Below are 16828 nucleotides of genomic sequence, written 5' to 3' on the forward strand. Positions count from 1 at the left end.
TTTACGCAAGAGAAAGCAACAGTGGTAGAGGAAAAAAACTTAGAAGGTACTGCACAGAAGCAATGCAGGAGTAGGAGGTAAGACATCGGTGGGAAAGGGAAAGCAGGTTTTAAGCCTGTATATTTCTTTAAAAACATCTCAGTTGGGAAAGGAGTCCCAATTAGAAATGGGTTAAGGAAAAAAAAGAAAGAAAAGAAAAGAAAAGAAAGAAAAGAAAAGAAAAGAAAAGAAAAGAAAAGAAAAGGAAAGGAAAGAAGAAAGAAAAAAGGGGTTAAGGTGGATAAACTGCACTTCCCTTGAGACTGTGACTGAGTCACCATTATTCATTCTACCAGGCTGCCTATGCCATATGGTATTATGCCCATAAATCTTATTTAGCACTATACTTTTTGTGTTGGTCCGAATTCCATTTCTGCTTCACCTCGGCCATAAAGGACGCTCTATTCACTAGAACTGCCCCCCCCCCCCCCCCCCCCCCGCTTTCAGGCCGTGGGTTCAATTTCTCCTGTATCTTTATGCAGACAGTATAATGAAATGTCTGTAAACAGAGGCCATAATCAAATCAGTCTTCAAATATGCTGGTTTTCCAAACGGCGGGCGGGGAAGATAGTAAGAAGGTAGACGTTTCCGAGGAAGATTTATACGTGGGCTGTTCAGGTACACGTGTGCTTCCATGTGCCTTAATCTGCGTAAATAAACGCACAGCTTCTCAGGGTGCGCTAGCGAGCGACAAAAAAGGCGTTTCTCAGAGGCCCGGATCCCGGCCGCCCGACTTCCCTACTTCCGGCCCCGCCCACGGCCCCGCGGTTGCTAGGAGACGTGATGTCACCGGAAGCGGGGACTGGGATAGGCTGAGGCGAAGGGAAGCCGCTCCCCCTCTGCAACCTCAGCGCCGGGCGCCGGCCGTGCAGCTGTTTGTAGGCCTGGGGGTGAGGGTCTGCGGAAGGTAGAGCCGCCTGCGGCCCCGCCCGGCCACCCACCCGCCGCTGCGTCCGCCCGCTCCCGCCCGCTCCCGCCGCCCTCGCCCTCGCCCTGCCGCCGGGGCGGGCCGCGGGGCGGGCGCCTCCCGTGCGGCTGCCGGTGCTTCTGACTGACAGGCGCTGTTCGCACAGCCCGCGCTGCCCGCCACGTCCCCGGTGGCGGCCGACGGCACAGCGTGGCGGCTGACCTTTCCGAGCCCAGTGCGATGACGGCTACCTGCTCCCGGCCGGCCCGGCCACCTCGGCCACCTCGGCCACCTCGGCGTCGCTGGCGTCGGCTTGTGCGGTTCCCGCCGCCGCCGCCGCTGCTGTTGCTGCTGCTCCTGGCGGCGGTGGGGCCGGCGCACGGCTGGGAGAGCGGGGACCTGGAGTTATTTGACTTGGTGGAGGAGGTGCAGCTCAACTTCTACCAGTTCCTCGGGGTGCAGCAGGTAAGCGGGGCCGCCGGCCGCCCGAGGGCTGCGCCTCTTCAGGGACTCCCGGGGCCGAAACGTACGGGTCGCGGCAGAAAGGAGGGGGTGGGGCGGGCTTGCACCCGGTTTCCTCGGAGGGAGCCGGCGCCGCGGCCAGGACGTGGGCATCCTGGGCTCTGGCGGCCCTGCTCCCCGGGGCCCGCCGGGGTCTCCTGGTCACCCCAGCCTCAGGGTTGGTCCCCCACCCCCGCTCCTCACCGCTGTGCTCCCCTTCTCCGGTTCCGGTCTCGGTGACAGGTCGGACGGTGCCTCCAGCATGGGGTGTCGATACCTCGTCTTCCCTCAGCCATTCTGGGGGCGATCCTTGCACCCAGCTGAGCTGGGGGAAGAAGGAGAAGAGTAGCGTGGGCAGACCTTTTACATCTTCGCTTTGCTGCCTCCTGAGTGTGGAGAGAATAGTCATGGCTTCCCCTAAATTTTCACCTATCCGGTTACACTTGCCATTTTAGCTGCTTTCTTGCCTCTCTTCCTTTCCGGGAAGATAGGCATTTTGGTCGGCGTCTGTGTTGCAGAAGTTTTCCTCTCGGTGTACCTTGGACTTTTTAGCCTGTTGAATAGGGCTTCGTATCACAGCTTTGAAATCTGGAGGATCTTGAAGCCTCCACCGTATTGGTCCTGGAATTAAAAATAGAAGTTTTCTGGGTAGGGGAGGCACTTGGGGGTGTTACAGGAAGAGAAGCCCAACCAGTAGCACAAGAGAGTTTTCTTTCTTTTTGTTTTCCTTCCATTTCTTTTCTTTAACTTTCTTTTCTGAGCTTGAGGCTAACTTGTAATGTCAGTTTGTTGCTCTTTACTCCTACTTCGGGAGCGGTACCGGAGGGTAGATATCCAGTCCATCTGCAACCTGCTGCCACGGAAAAGATGACATTTCACTGATTTAAGGATTATGGGATAAAGACAGAATTTCACACGATCCGATTCAGCCCTTCAGAAAATGCTTTGAATAGTTATGTGGGTAAAAAAAAAAAAAAAAAAGTAAGGTTTACCAACAATTGTCATCCTAGACAAGATATGAATATGGTATGTCGTTCATGACTAGATATGAAATGTACATTTCCCCCCATAGGTTATCATAAATTTGTACAAACTATTGAGTTTAACACTAAATGGAAATTTACATTCAGCGAAAAAGAATGGAATATAAAATTGCTTTTGCCCCGGCCCCATGATTTTAACAATTTCATTTTTGTAAGTTACACAGTGTAAGCATTTCACACTTAAGATTCATACATGCAAACAATTGTGTGGTATCTGTCTATATTCATTATCTTCACCTGGTGCCACTTGCTACTCATGGAGACAAAGTCATGGACTTTGGCTATACCTCATTTTCGGAGTAAATGATATAAATGTGTAAAAATCATTAGTGAAGGGGCAGCCCCGGTGGCCCAGCGGCTTAGCGCCGCCTGCAGCCCCGGGGTCTGATCCTGGAGACCTCGAATCGAGTCCCACGTCCGGCTCCCTGCATGGAGCCTGCTTCTCTCTCTGCCTCTTTCTCTCTATGAATAAATAAATAAAATCTTTAAAAATATAAAAATAAAAAAGAATAAAAATCATTAGTGAAACTATAACTCCGAGGACACTTAAGAATGCCTTTAATATATAGAATTTATCATGATTGAATAAATTCTGTAGCTAGAAAGTCCTTTTTAAAAAAAGATTTTATTTATTTGAGAGAGATTGAGAGCATGGGGAAGGACAGAGGGAGAGGGAGAAGCAGACTCCTTGCCCAGCAGGGACCTGGATACAGGCTTGATCCCAGGAGCCCAGGATCATGACCTGAGCTGAAGGCAGATGCTTAGCAGACTGAGCCACCCAGGTGCTCCTGGTAAAAGCCTATACATAACCTGTCCAAAGATCTTGAAGATACTTTCCAGTTATTCATGGAATTTTAAGGTCCTTTAAAGGAATATAGAAATTTAGTAGCAGTAGTTTAAAATTTCGATTATGTAGTCTGGCTTGCATGAGAACCCTCATAAAATTTTCATTTATAATTTCACGCAGTTTAATTTCAGAGTTAATTAGGCAGTAAAACAATCAGAGCACTTAACTGTAGGAGCAAAGATAGAGAATAAAGAAGCATAATCGAGAAGATTCTATGTCAAAGTAGAATTTGAAAAGAAGGATCCAGAAAATTATTTTAATCTGTGTTTCTCTACCTAGCAGTGTTGAAATTGGAAGGAATACCAGAAGCAATTTTATTCTACCCAAGCAGAGACACTGAATGGAACAAGTTCTTCACATTACATTGAAACTTAACTTTTTGGAACACTTTCAGGGGACCAGAAATTTGGTAGAGACAAAGGTAGCCTCTTTCCGTTTCTTAATGTTTAATTTTCAGGCCAGAGCCAGTAATCTTTTGGTGACTAGCCAGACATGAGGGACTAGGACAAATTAGATAGGTTATTCAGAGTTGTAAATTGGCTCTATGCATCCATCAGTTTTGTTGTTAATTTAACAGAGATTTATTTTGTGCCTGCTGAAGTTTAAACACTGGGAATTGGCTGGCATATAAAACAAACCCCCTAGGGATCCCTGGGTGGCGCAGCGGTTTGGTGCCTGTCTTGGCCCAGGGCGCGATCCTGGAGACCCGGGATCGAATCCCACATCGGGCTCCCAGTGCATGGAGCCTGCTTCTCCCTCTGCCTGTGTCTCTGCCTCTCTCTCTCTCTCTCTCTCTGTGACTATCATAAATAAATTAAAAAATTATTTAAAAAAAAAAAAAAAACCCTAGCCTTGTGAAACTTGCATTTTACTTGGGGGAGGTAATAGGAAACAATCAAACAAGTAAATATAAATGTCAGGTGGTCAGAAAAGACCTCCAAAGGAAGTATGTGAGTCATGTGGACAAGTTGGGGAAGGTATTCAAGAAAGGCAGACAGTAAATACTAAGGCCTGAGGCAAGAGTTTGCTTAATGTTTGAGGAATAGCGGCGCAGCTAGTGGGGCTGGAGAAGGGTGAACCAGGAGGACGGTAACAGGAGATGAGATCAGAGTCATGGACTTTGGCTATTACGTATGTGTAAGTTGGGATCCATGTTGGGTTAAACTGAAGAGGTACCTGATTTGACTTAAATTTCAGAATGATTATTGTGTTGAGGACTGTATGTATGTCTTTAGCTACTTAGTGGGATAATTGTGGTGTAAAATGTAGAGTGGATCTGGTCAAATTCTGGATATAATTGAAACAAAAGCTGACAGAATTTTACTGTTTGTTTCAATGTATCATATGAGGGGGGTGAGGTTGAGAATAATTCTAAAGCTTTTGGCCTCGGTAATTAAATACTTGTTTAATTGCAGTTGTTACCTAATGAGATGGAGAAGCTAGTATAGACACAGGTCTGGTTGGGGGAAAATCAGAAATTTGGCTTTGGTTGTGCCGAATTTAAGTATCTGTTAAACATTCAAGTGGATCTGGCATATCGACATTGGTTATATAATTCTGGAGTTACAAGGAGAAAGATTTGAGCTGTAGATATAAATTTGGGAGTCCTTGGCACTTAGAAGGCAATTTGAGACCACAAAACTGGATAAGTTCACCTGGAGGGGTGGGTGGTAAAAGTAAGAGGGAAAACGGAGGCCTGGGAGGTAAGCCACGGGCATTCCAAACTTCCAGAGTCAGGGAGATGTGGAAGAACCAACAAAGGAAATGGAGAAGGAACAGCCAGTGAAGTAGGAGGCAAACCAAGAGAAAGATGGTCTCTTTCAAGTCAAGAAAGAATTTTATTTTATTTTTATTTTATTTTATTTTATTTTATTTTATTTTATTTTATATTTTTTTAAGAAAGAATTTTAAAGAGGAGAAAGTGATCAGGTGGGGAAAATGCTGATGATAATTAAAATGAAGGTTCTGAGAATTGACTGTTGAATATAACAACGTGGAGGTCATTGATTACCTAAGCAGGAGCTGTTTCGGGGGTGGTGAGATCAACGGTCTGGTTAGATTGGGCTCAGGAGAGAAGGGGAAGAATTAGAGACAATATAAATATTTTTTTGTGATATCCTTATGCTAAACTAGAAACCAGGGATCATGGAGACTGAATGTAGCATCCATTTTATCCCCTTTTCCACTTGATCTAAAATAATTAAGTTGGTCACTCTCTAAACACTTTAATTGGAATGATCGATGACCTTTAGAACTTGGACCAGGCCATCTTCTGACTTATAATCTTGGACAAGTTAGTTGCCTCATTTTTTGGACAAATAGTATCTTTATTTACTTCATTATTAAGTACATTGCAGATATTTAAATATTATCTTGTATAGACATGTGAGCAGAGATGGAAGGAGAGGAGCTGTAGTGAAGAGAGAGACTTTTGATTAGGAGAACCAGGACCCTGGCCCCATTTTATAATGAAAGTATAGTCATAAATATCTTTTAAAACCTTTCTTTATTTTCATCAAAGCACTTATTTGTGAAAGTGGGTTCTATATTAATGAATGTAAGACATCATTACTATGTTTTTTTTTTAAGTTTTTATTTAAATTCCAGATTAACATACACTGTAATATTTATTTCAGGTATACAATTTAGTGATTGGACACTTCCATACAACACCCTGTGTTCATCACAAGTGCTCTCAATCCCCATCACCTGTTTAACCCATCCCTCTACCCACCTCCCTTCTATAACCATCAGTTTGTTCTATATAGTTAAGAGTCTTTTTCTTAAATTACCCCTCTATGTTCCCCCCTGAACAATTGTTTCTTAAATTCCACATATGTGAAATCATATGGCATTTGTCTTTCTGACGTATTTCATTTTGCATGATGCTCACTAGCTCCATCCACATTATTGGAAATGGCAAGATTTAATTCTTTTTTGATGCAAGATTTAATTCTTTTTTTGATGACTGAGTAATATTCCACTGTATATATTATCACATCTTCTTTATCCATTCCTCAGTCAATAGACATTTGGGCTCTTTCCATATTTAGGCTATTATAGATAATGCTGAGATAAACATTAGGGTGCACATATCCCTTAGAATTAGGATTTTTGTAACTTTGAATAAATACCTCGTAGTACAATTGCTGGATCATAGGGTAGTTCTATTTATAACTTTTTGAGAAAACTCCATACTGTTTTCCAGAGTGGCTTTACCAGTTTGCATTCCCACCAATAGTATAGGAGAGAGAATTCCCCATTCTCTATATCCTCACCAACACCCGTTGTTTCTTGTGTTGTTAATTTTAGCCATTCTGACAGGTGTGAGGTGATATATCTAATTGTAGTTTTGATTTGTACTTCACTGATGAATAGTGGTGTTAAGCATCTTTTCATATGTCTCTTGGCCATCTGTATGTCTTTTTTTGAAAAGTGTCTGTTCATGTCTTCTGACCATTTTTAATTGGATTATTTATTTTTGGATGTAGAGTTTGGTAATAAGTTCTTTATAGATTTTGGATACTAGTCCTTTATCAGACATGTCATTTGCAAATATCTTCTCCCATTTGGTAGGCTGCCTTTTAGTTTTATGGATTGTTTCCTTTACTATGCAGAAGCTTTTTATCTTGATGAAGTCCCAGTAATTTATTTTTGCTTTTGTTTCCCTTCCTCAGGAGACATATCTAGTAAGAAGTTACTACAGCCAATGTCAGAGGTTACTGCCTGTGTTCTGCTCTAGGATTTTAATGGTTTCAGGCCTCATATTTAGGTCTTTAATCCATTTTGAGTTTATGTTTGTGTATGGTGAAAGAAAGTGGTCAAGTTTCATTCATCTGCATGTTGCTGTCCAGTTTTCCCAATACCATTTGTTGAAATGATTGTCTTTTGTCCATTGGATATTCTTTCCTGCTCTTTTAAGATTTGCCCATATGGTTGTGGATTCATTCCTGGGATTTCTGTTCTGTTTCATAAATCTATGTGTTTATTTTTGTGTCGGTACTATACTGTCTTGATTACTGCAGCTTTGTAATATAACTTGAAGCCCAGAATTCTGATGCCTCCAGCTTTGCTTTTTCAAGTTTGCTTTGGCTATTCAAGGTTTTTTTTTTTTTTTTTTTTTTTTTTGTGGTTCCATACAAATTTTAGGATTGTTTGTTCTAGTTCTGTGAAAAATGCTGTCAATATTTTTTTAAATATTTTATTTATTCATGAGACAGAGGCAGAGACATAGGCAGAAGGAGAAGTAGGCTCCCTGTAGGAGCCTGATACAGGACTCAGTTGCAGAACCCCAGGATCACAACCTGAGCCAAAGGCACATGCTCAGCCACTGAGCCACCCAGGTGCCCCTGCTGTTGGTATTCCAAAAGAGATTACATTAAATATGTAGATTGCTTTGAGTTGTATAGACATTTTAACAATATTTGTTCTTCCAGTCCATGAGCATGGTATGTCTTTCCATTTCTTTTTTTTTTTTTTTTAAGATTTATTTATTTATTCATGATAGACATAGACTGAGAGAGAGAGAGGCAGAGACACAGGCAGAGGGAGAAGCAGGCTCCTCGCAGGGAGTCTGATGTGGGACTCGATCCTGTATCCTGGGATCAGACCTGAACCAAAGGCAGGTGCCCAACCGCTGAGCCACCCAGGCATCCCGGTCTTTCCATTTCTTTGTGTCATCTTCAGTTTCTTTCATCAGTATTTTATAGGTTTCAGGATATAGGTCTTTCACCTCTTTGCTTAGATTTAGTCCTAGGTATCTTATGGTTTTTGGTGCAGTTGTAATTGAGGTTTGATTCCTTGTTATTTCTTTCTGCTGCTTCATTATTGGTGTATAGAAATGCAACTGATTTTTGTATGTTGATTTTGTTTACTGTTGACTTTACAGAATTCATGTGTTGGTTCTAGCAGTTTTTTGGTGGAGTCTTTTGGATTTTCTACAGAGTCATGTTGTCCGCAAATAGTGAATATGCTACTTTTTTCTTACCGATTTGGATGCTTTTTCTTTTTGTCGTCTGATTGCTGTGGGTAGAATTTCCAATACTGTGTTAAATAACAGTGGTGAGAGTGGACATTCTTGTCTTCTTCCTGACCGTAGAGGAAACCTCTCAGTTTTTCCCCATTGAGAATGATATTAGGTGTAGGTTCTTCATGTATGGCCTTTATTATGTTGAGGTATGTTTCCTCTAAACCTACTTTGTTGAGGGTTTTTATCATGAATAGATGTACTTTGTCAGATGCTTTTTCTGCATTTACTGAAAGGATCATATGGTTCTTGTCCTTTCTTTTATGAATGTAGTGTATCATGTTGATTGATTTGAGGATATTGAACTCAGTGATTCTATCAAACATAATAACATTCATATCAGAGAAGTCCCAGAAGAAGAAGGAGACAAAGAGGGCAGAAAATTTACTTGAGGAAATAATAGTTGAAAAATTCCCTAAGCTGGAGAAGGAAACTGATATCAAGATCCATGAGGCACAGAGAACTCACAGCAAAATCAAAAAAAGTAGGCCAACACCAAGACATATTGTAATTACACTTGCAAAATATAATGATATGGAAAAAAAAATCTTAAAAAGAGCAAACAAAGTCCTTAACTCACAAAGGAAGACCCATAAGGCTAGCTGCAAATTTCTCAACAGAAATTTGGCAAGCCAGAAGGGAGTAGCATGATATATTCAAAGTGCTGAATGTGAGAAATCTGCAGCCAAGAACACTCTATCCAGCAAGGCTATTCTTATGTTCCATGATTTTTCTTTCTTTTGTTCAACTTCATGATTGTCCTTTTTTTTTTTTTTTTTTGTCATCTGTATCACATATTTGTTCTCTGCTTCTTCCAACTTTGTGTTCATTGCATCAAGCCTGTTTTCAATCTCAGTTACTGCGTTTTTCATTTCAGTTTTTTAACTCTTTTATCTCCATGGTAAGGGTCTCTCTGAAGTTTTCCATTCTTTTCTCAAGCCCAGCTGAAATGATTATGGTGTTTTAAGTAACATCACAGTATTTTATTTTAGGAGCTAAATATTTTGTTTTTTTTACTTATATTTACTGAAATTTTTGTTGAAGAGTGTCATTAGGACATAATTAGAAATTTAATATAGAATTTGGGTCTCCGTTCCCATCCTTGTTAATACTAAAGTAAGGTTAGGATTCATTCACTTAGTGTTTCTGATTAATGTCATCAACCAACTGAAATCTCATATGTAATTGGGCATGTTGCAAAAGCAAGTGTATGCCATAGTCTACATTTCTGGTTGGAGAGAATGTGTTTAATACAATGTTTCATTATTAGATAGACACCCATTTTAGTGCCAGTGAGGCAGTAAACATAAAGCCCTGTGCAGGTACACAGTCAGCTAATAGAATTTGAATTATTAAAGATTAATTGTTGAAGATCAGAGCCTAAAATCAAGAATTAAGTAAAGTGTATGTCATAGTCTAAATAGCAGTATTAAAATGCCACTGAAAGCAAACACTAGAATTCTAAAAGGAATAATTTCCTTAGTTAAACAACTCCTGGTTTTAGAAGGCACAAGAATTTTTAAGAGCTACATGAGACTCTACTGTCGGACGTGCAATGAGTAGTAGTCAAAACAAGTTAAGATCAGAAAGATCATTGTCATTTACTGGGAAGGTCCGAACAGATCTTAGGGAAATCATGGGGCCCATATATATGCATGCGACTAAGGAAGGTAGAGACTTCTTATTTCTTGTCAGTTTTTGAGGACTTTATTCATACCACATCAAAATGGGTCATGTTAAGTAGGCTATCCCATGACCAATTGAAGTTATACATTACCAAGAAGCCTCTGACTTTTTGAAATAAGAAAAAAATTGCAAATCTTATTAGTTATTTTCAATGACCTTTTAGTTAAGAGATAAAAGATTAGTACTTAGGTTATTTTCTGACTTTAAGTGGTGTTTTGTGTTAATAGTTTCTAAATTTGATTTAAGAAAGTTAACATGTATGTATAATGTAGGATAGCTAAAAATTGTGATTTTACTTGTAGTTGATTATATCCTATCTTGTATTTTTTAGTGGGTGTTTTATCTATGGTAGGAAATAGACTTCCTGGGTGGGTGTTTTAGTGGGTGTTTAAAGAATTTTGGTTCAGACATTTAATAAAGTTCAAATGATTGCCATGCTGTACAATTCTATAGTAGTTATATAGAATTAATGCGTGCCTTTTATATCACACCTTTCAAAGTAGTATGAGGTTCAACTTAGTGTAAATTAGATTGATCTTGAAATTAGTTATTGTAGAAAGTGTCAGAGGTTTTCAACAATACTGACATCTCTCAAACTGTTGTTGAAACTTATTATTTTGAATCACCTTCAAAGCCTGCAGCATATTTGGCAGATTATTCTTATTAATAGTAAATCTTTAAGATGGATTTTATTTTCAGTTTAGCTAATAGTCATTTGGAGCTAAATTTGGTGACTAAATTGGGTTAGTAAGCTTGGGTAAATACATTTGGGACTGATAAAGTGACCTGAATATAAATTTAATGTAAGGTTCATAAACTGGTTTAAGGCCTATTCTTAAGAGTTCTGGAGAAGTTTAGAGCAATATCAACATGAAGTAAATCTATAGCCTTACAAAGTAATGTATACTAGTAAACGACTTTTGGAATGCTTATTACTTTATGGGTAGCAAATTTTTAAAAGATTTTTTACCTACAGGGGAACAATATATAAAGATTATCTTAATTTTAGAGAGGTAGAAAAATACTGAGCTAGAATAAAATAATTAATTTGCTTGCTTTAATATTAAAAACAAGCATTCATTATATAATACTTTTATTATAAAGCTGGTTAAAGCAGAGTGGGAGAGGAATCAGTCTGTTTGTGATAGGGACAGTAGCTGAGAATACCACTGAGAGGCAAAAATAGGAAATATGTAAGGAGAGGGGAAATGTAGAAAAATGCATAAATTACAAATAAAAATGGTAATAGAGTAATATCTCCATCTTGTGGCCTTCTTTGGATATTGTCTTTAAAAATGTTGAGGGGTTGTATTTTCACAACTGTAGGCATAAGTAAAAATAAATATATATCAGGTAAAAATAAAATATGGGTCAGGGATTTTTGCAGTATTTTGTATTTGGACCTTTAAAACCAAGCTTCCCAATTGGTGTGCTACAAGTAAGTGTGCTTAAATAGTGATGTCCTTTCTTGGGTGGACTTAACCATTTATTCCAGTGTGTCTTTTCAAATACAATTCTCTATGAAATGCCATAGTATGAAAAAGGTTGGAAAAACACTATAAAGGCGTATAGGTCTGATATTTTTCTTCCAGGGAAAATTTTATAATCGTATAATTATATGCATGCAGATACACACATATATAGAGATATAATTGTCTTAAAATTAGTCTTAATAAAATTTTTGCTATAGTAAAGATCTTATTTAGCTCTTATATATGAAAAAGCATTATTTACCATATCAGTGGGAGAATCTGAATATAAAAAGAATCAATAAGTCTTTGATGAATCAGTGTCCTTCAGATACTTGATGATTCATTCTGGTTGAAATAACCATTAAACATTACCATAGTTCGGGCCTCAGAGGAATGCTTTAATGATTTGTACCAATCTTCTGTGTGAAGAGTATACAAATGACTTTGGAATATATAAATATACAAATTCTGAGTAGCCTAAAGTAATATTTGTGACATTAGGAGATAAATAATATTTTACTTAGAAATCCTGACTGACATAGATTTCAAATTTGGGGCATTTAACACTTTTTCAACCCATTGATCCCTTAGAGCAACACTGTGCAATAGATGTATAATACAAGCCACAAACATAATTTTAAATTTTCTAAAAGCTACATTTAAAAAGTAAAAAAGGAAGATTAAATTAATTTTAATAATATATTTAATTCAGTGTATCAAAAGTATTTCAACATTTAATCACATTTTAAATAATTATTAATAGTTCACATTCTAGCTTTTACTGTCATTAAAATCTGGTATGTATTTTACATTTATACTTCTAGTATACTTTGATTCAGAAGTACAATTAATGTAAATTAATCAAATAAAATTAAAAAATTGGTTTCTGAATTGTATTAGCACATTTCAAGTGCTTAAATATGGCAGATGGCTACGACTTTAGAAAGCACAGGTTTAGGAAATCAACATTTCTGTGTTGTATACATATACCTAAATATTTTTGGGTAAAATCACTAACTGCTATTTCCATTTTGTCAGGGACATAGTTTGTAGTCGTCATTGCCATCTTTTTTTTCCTTTTGTATTTTAACTCAGCATAGTTTTTGTTGCTTTTTTTTGTTTTTAGATTGTTTCAGTTATGCTAGATATCATCTTCCTAGTTATCTGTACATTTTCCATTCTTTTCTTTGACCTATAAAAGCTGTTAGTATAGTGCATGCTACTCTTCTAGGGACAGTGGGTTCTCAGTGTCCATGCATACAGAGCTCAATGTCCATGCATACAGAGCTAATAAGGGTGTTTTCAGATAATCAGCTTAATTCAAATGGGTTATTTGCTTTTGCTGACTTGCCTGTTATATTTGATAATTCTTAAAGTCTTACTAATATTGTTAAGTTTTCAGTGTTGCTTCAATGTTCCTAGTTTGTAATTTTAACTTTGAGGTTTTCCATTCTTTCTATTTATTTTGAAACTCATCCATCAAATATATTGCTAGCTATGAAATAGTTGCTATATTCTTTACTGTCATCTATTTTGAGTATTATATCTTTAAATGACTTTATTGTTTTATGATTTTTTTTATTTGAGAGACAGAGAGAGAAGCATGAGGAGTGGGCAGAGGGAGAAGCAGACTCCCTGCTGAGCAGGGAGTCCATGCTGGGCTCTATCCCAGGACACTGGGATCATGACCTGAGTTGAAGGCAGACACTTAACTGACTGATCCACCCAGGAGCCCCTAATTAAATGATTTTAAGGGAGATTTCTATATCCATTTCTATTTGTGTGCCAGTATTTTAGCTCTTAATCAGGGGTAACAAGTCATCCGTTTTTACTAGTTGTCTCTGCCACCTCTATATAGCTCCTAGTAAGTATTGCTTTCCTTTAGACTCAATAATTAATTGCTGATCTTTTTGACTCTACCTTTTGTAATTTCATATACAACTGAGGAAAAGAAGTAGATATTAATGTTGATGATTTTTATATGTAGCTATTGTTGTTTTAAGTAATCCTGGTACGGGGGCACCTGGGTGGCTTAGTCAGTTGAGTGTCCCAACTCTTGATTTCAGCTCAGGTCATGATTTCAGGATTGTGAGATGGACTCTGGTGTCAGGCTCCCTGCCTAGTGCAGAGTCTGCTTAAGATTCTCTCTCCCTTTCCTTTACCCCTTACCCTGCATGTTCTCTCTCTCCCTCTCTCTCTCCCTCTCTCAAGTAAATAAATAAATAAACTAAAAAAAAAAAATCCTGGTACAAGAAAGAAATTGCACTGGGGTCAGAAATGTAAAAAATTCTATGTTGAGTGAAAAAAAGAAACAAAACAAAAATTTAAAAACCAGTGATAGAATCCTGAAGTTGGAAAAGATCTCACCAATATCTAACCTATTTTCTCATATAGGAATCCTGAATCTCTCTATAGTTCTTTGGCAGATGGTCATCCACTCTATTTTATTTACCTCTAACAATGAGTTTATGAAGCAGCCTATTGAGTTTTTGGATTGTAGTACTCAGTGGAAATGTTATTCTTATGTAAAGCTAAAATCATAGTTCTTATCTACTTCCAGCTTCATTTATAATCTTATTTTGGAGTACCCCTAAATATATATTCCCTAAAATTATTGCTCTGAAATGCCTTAAAATAAAATGCACAAAGGAAATAGTTACTTGTTGATTCTATGGTAGTAGGGTTACTTAAAAACAACAACTACAACCCACAATTCTTTGTGTATCAGTTATACCTCAATAAAGGTATTAAAAATAAAATATACAGGCAACTTGAGAGACCTTCTTGTTTTCATGGTCTTTAGAAATGTACTAAATCCACCCTAGAGAAGACCCAAGCCACCATAGTTACAATTGTCTTAGAATTACACTGAGCATGATTTGAGATTACTATAAATGATTCCCTGAGGTCATCAAAGTCAGCAACAGGAAATTTCTAGGAAATGAAAACAAGATGATTTGGGGTATGTCAGCTTTGATAATATGGGCCACAAGAGTAATTTAATTAAAATTGTACCCAGAAGTTGTTATAGACTCTTAAAGCAGAATGCATGTGTGCAGTTGTACAGGTTGTGGGTCTACTAAAAACCTCTTTTCATTATAGTATGAAAATATCATAGACTTTGAGATTACTAAAGAACTGCACATAGGTGATTCAACTTAAAGGAAATAATTACTCTTTTATAACTAAAATGTCAGTAAAATTTTAGTTCACAAGTTCATCTTGAGTTGGAGTTTCTCTACCCCCTTTTATGCAGCCCTCCCTAGAGACTTCACAGTGGCTTTTACTCATATAGGCAGCTTAGGGCTCCCTCCTGAGGTTATATTGGGGCCACTGCAGATCCAGCTACCAAGCCTGCAGATCCCTTGGCCTGGTCTCAGCTGTGGGGCTGAAACCATGGCCTCTTACCATCCCGGATACATAATATTTTATAAGCTATAGCCTCAGGTAGTGAGTGGCATTTTTGCTTTTTATGTTTTTCCCTCCCCTGCAGGTGGTAGAGTCCTACTGCAACTGTTGGTTTCAAGCACTTAGTCTGGCTCTGATCCCAGGCCTTTTGTAGAGTACTTTTAGCCCTCATTACTTTGTGAGAGTCCTACTTCCAATTACTGCCTACTTGTAGGTGTAGAGTCCAGTAGGCCTATACCTTAAGCTCTAATTAGGGCTACAAGTTTCCTTTTTCTTTTCTTTTTTTAATCTACTGAGATACTTAACTAGTGTTTTTCATAGCTAGGTGTTTGTGATTTTTCTCTTTAAATTTTATCTTTGGTATGTGTTTGGAGGAGGTTAGGGAGGAAGTCCCTCAATGCTTGCAGTGCTACTGTAACCCTAGAATGTTTTTAAAAGCTGCATTTTTTTATAATAGTTATTATTTTTAATGCTAGTTTTCCTGTTATCTAAGAACATTTACCATTTATCATCGAGAAATATATTCAGGCCTATTATTCACAGCAATATAAGAGATTAATTAGGTATTAAAAGGGACAGTAGGCCATCCGCTTTCTGACCACTATTCCTAGACTTTATCCAGGTCTGGGTGCTAAAACAGTCAAGTAACATTTCTGAAATAATTGGATCCCTCAAAGCTTTGAATATGAATGTAGTAAGTAGATCCTATTACCTCAGAGTGATGTATATGGATGGCCCCGTTGTTGGAGACCCACAGAGGAGGGTTCTGATTTTTGTCTTGAACCTAGTTAGAAAAATATGGTAGGTGGGGAGAAAGACAGTGAAACTCAAGATACATGTCATAAAAACCATTGCTGGGGGAAATTAATGGTCCTAACATTAAGTTCTATGCAGGTAGTGTCATGTCAGCTGTAAATATATGCTATACTTGCAAACCTCATAAAAATACCTTCTCTTTCTGAGCCTAAATAACATTATGTTCTCTCATATTCAGTCTTCAAAGATGTACAAAACAAAACATAGTACAGTGAAGGTTAACCTCACTGAAAACTGTTTTAGTAATAAACTTGATGACACTGCTAAAATCCTAGAATTTCAGTGGATATTAGCTTCATGGAATTGGATGATCCTTAATTGAAGCTTCAACAAATGATTTAAAGAAAGAAGTATACACTTCAGATTTATAAGGAAAGATAAAAAGTTCTTTCATTCTAGATTTGTAGGAATTAAGTATCAGTTTACATACAATCTGAGGAACATATTTGTTTTGTAATTATTATGTACATTTAATATTTAGTTGTTAATCTCTGGAAAGTCTTTAAAGATACTAACATGGAAGAGAACAGTGGTATAATCTTTTTAAAAGACATTTCACGAGAATCCCTGGGTGGCTAAGCGGTTTAGCGTCTGCCTTCGGCCCAGGGTGTGATCCTGGAGTCCTGGGATCAAGTCCTGCGTCAGGCTCCCTGCATGGAGCCTGCTTCTCCCTCTGCCTGTGTCTCTGCGTCTCTCTCTGTGTCTTTCATGAATAAATAAATAAAATCGTTTTAAAAAAAAAAAAGACATTTCACTTGCAGATAGTCATTGTTGGTTTTCTAGTGTGGATAACAATACTATCTCTGCAGCAGTTCTCTCCAGTAATGTTTCTAACCTTTGTTTTTGTGACAGAATAGAATTGCAAAGCTATCTAGATTGTTATGAAACTTATAACAAAGCCTGTTTTTCATATTTGTTAATTCATTAGTTCTTTTGATAATACTACTAATAATAAAGAATTAGAAACAAATTTTAACAGGAGACTTTCAGTAAATTATGACATATCCTTGGCCTGATGTGTAATCATTAATAATACTGTATGGGAAAGTATACAGCAACATGGAAAAATATTTACGATGTAAG

At 38.1% G+C, this 16828-nt stretch overlaps 1 protein-coding gene across 1 annotated transcript in view; it reads left to right on the plus strand.

Moving 5' to 3' along the window:
• The first annotated feature begins 914 nt into the window (after positions 1–914).
• Positions 915–16828, plus strand: part of DNAJC1 (DnaJ heat shock protein family (Hsp40) member C1) — a 207341-nt gene continuing 191427 nt past the window's right edge. The window contains exon 1 of the mRNA XM_038529829.1: positions 915–1411. Within this exon, the coding sequence (XP_038385757.1) occupies positions 1187–1411 (225 nt within the window). The 5' untranslated portion in view covers positions 915–1186. The remainder of the gene's footprint in view (positions 1412–16828) is intronic.

This window comes from Canis lupus, chromosome 2 (assembly GCF_011100685.1).
Source record: "Canis lupus familiaris isolate Mischka breed German Shepherd chromosome 2, alternate assembly UU_Cfam_GSD_1.0, whole genome shotgun sequence".
In the NCBI taxonomy this organism is placed as follows: Eukaryota; Metazoa; Chordata; class Mammalia; order Carnivora; family Canidae; genus Canis; species Canis lupus.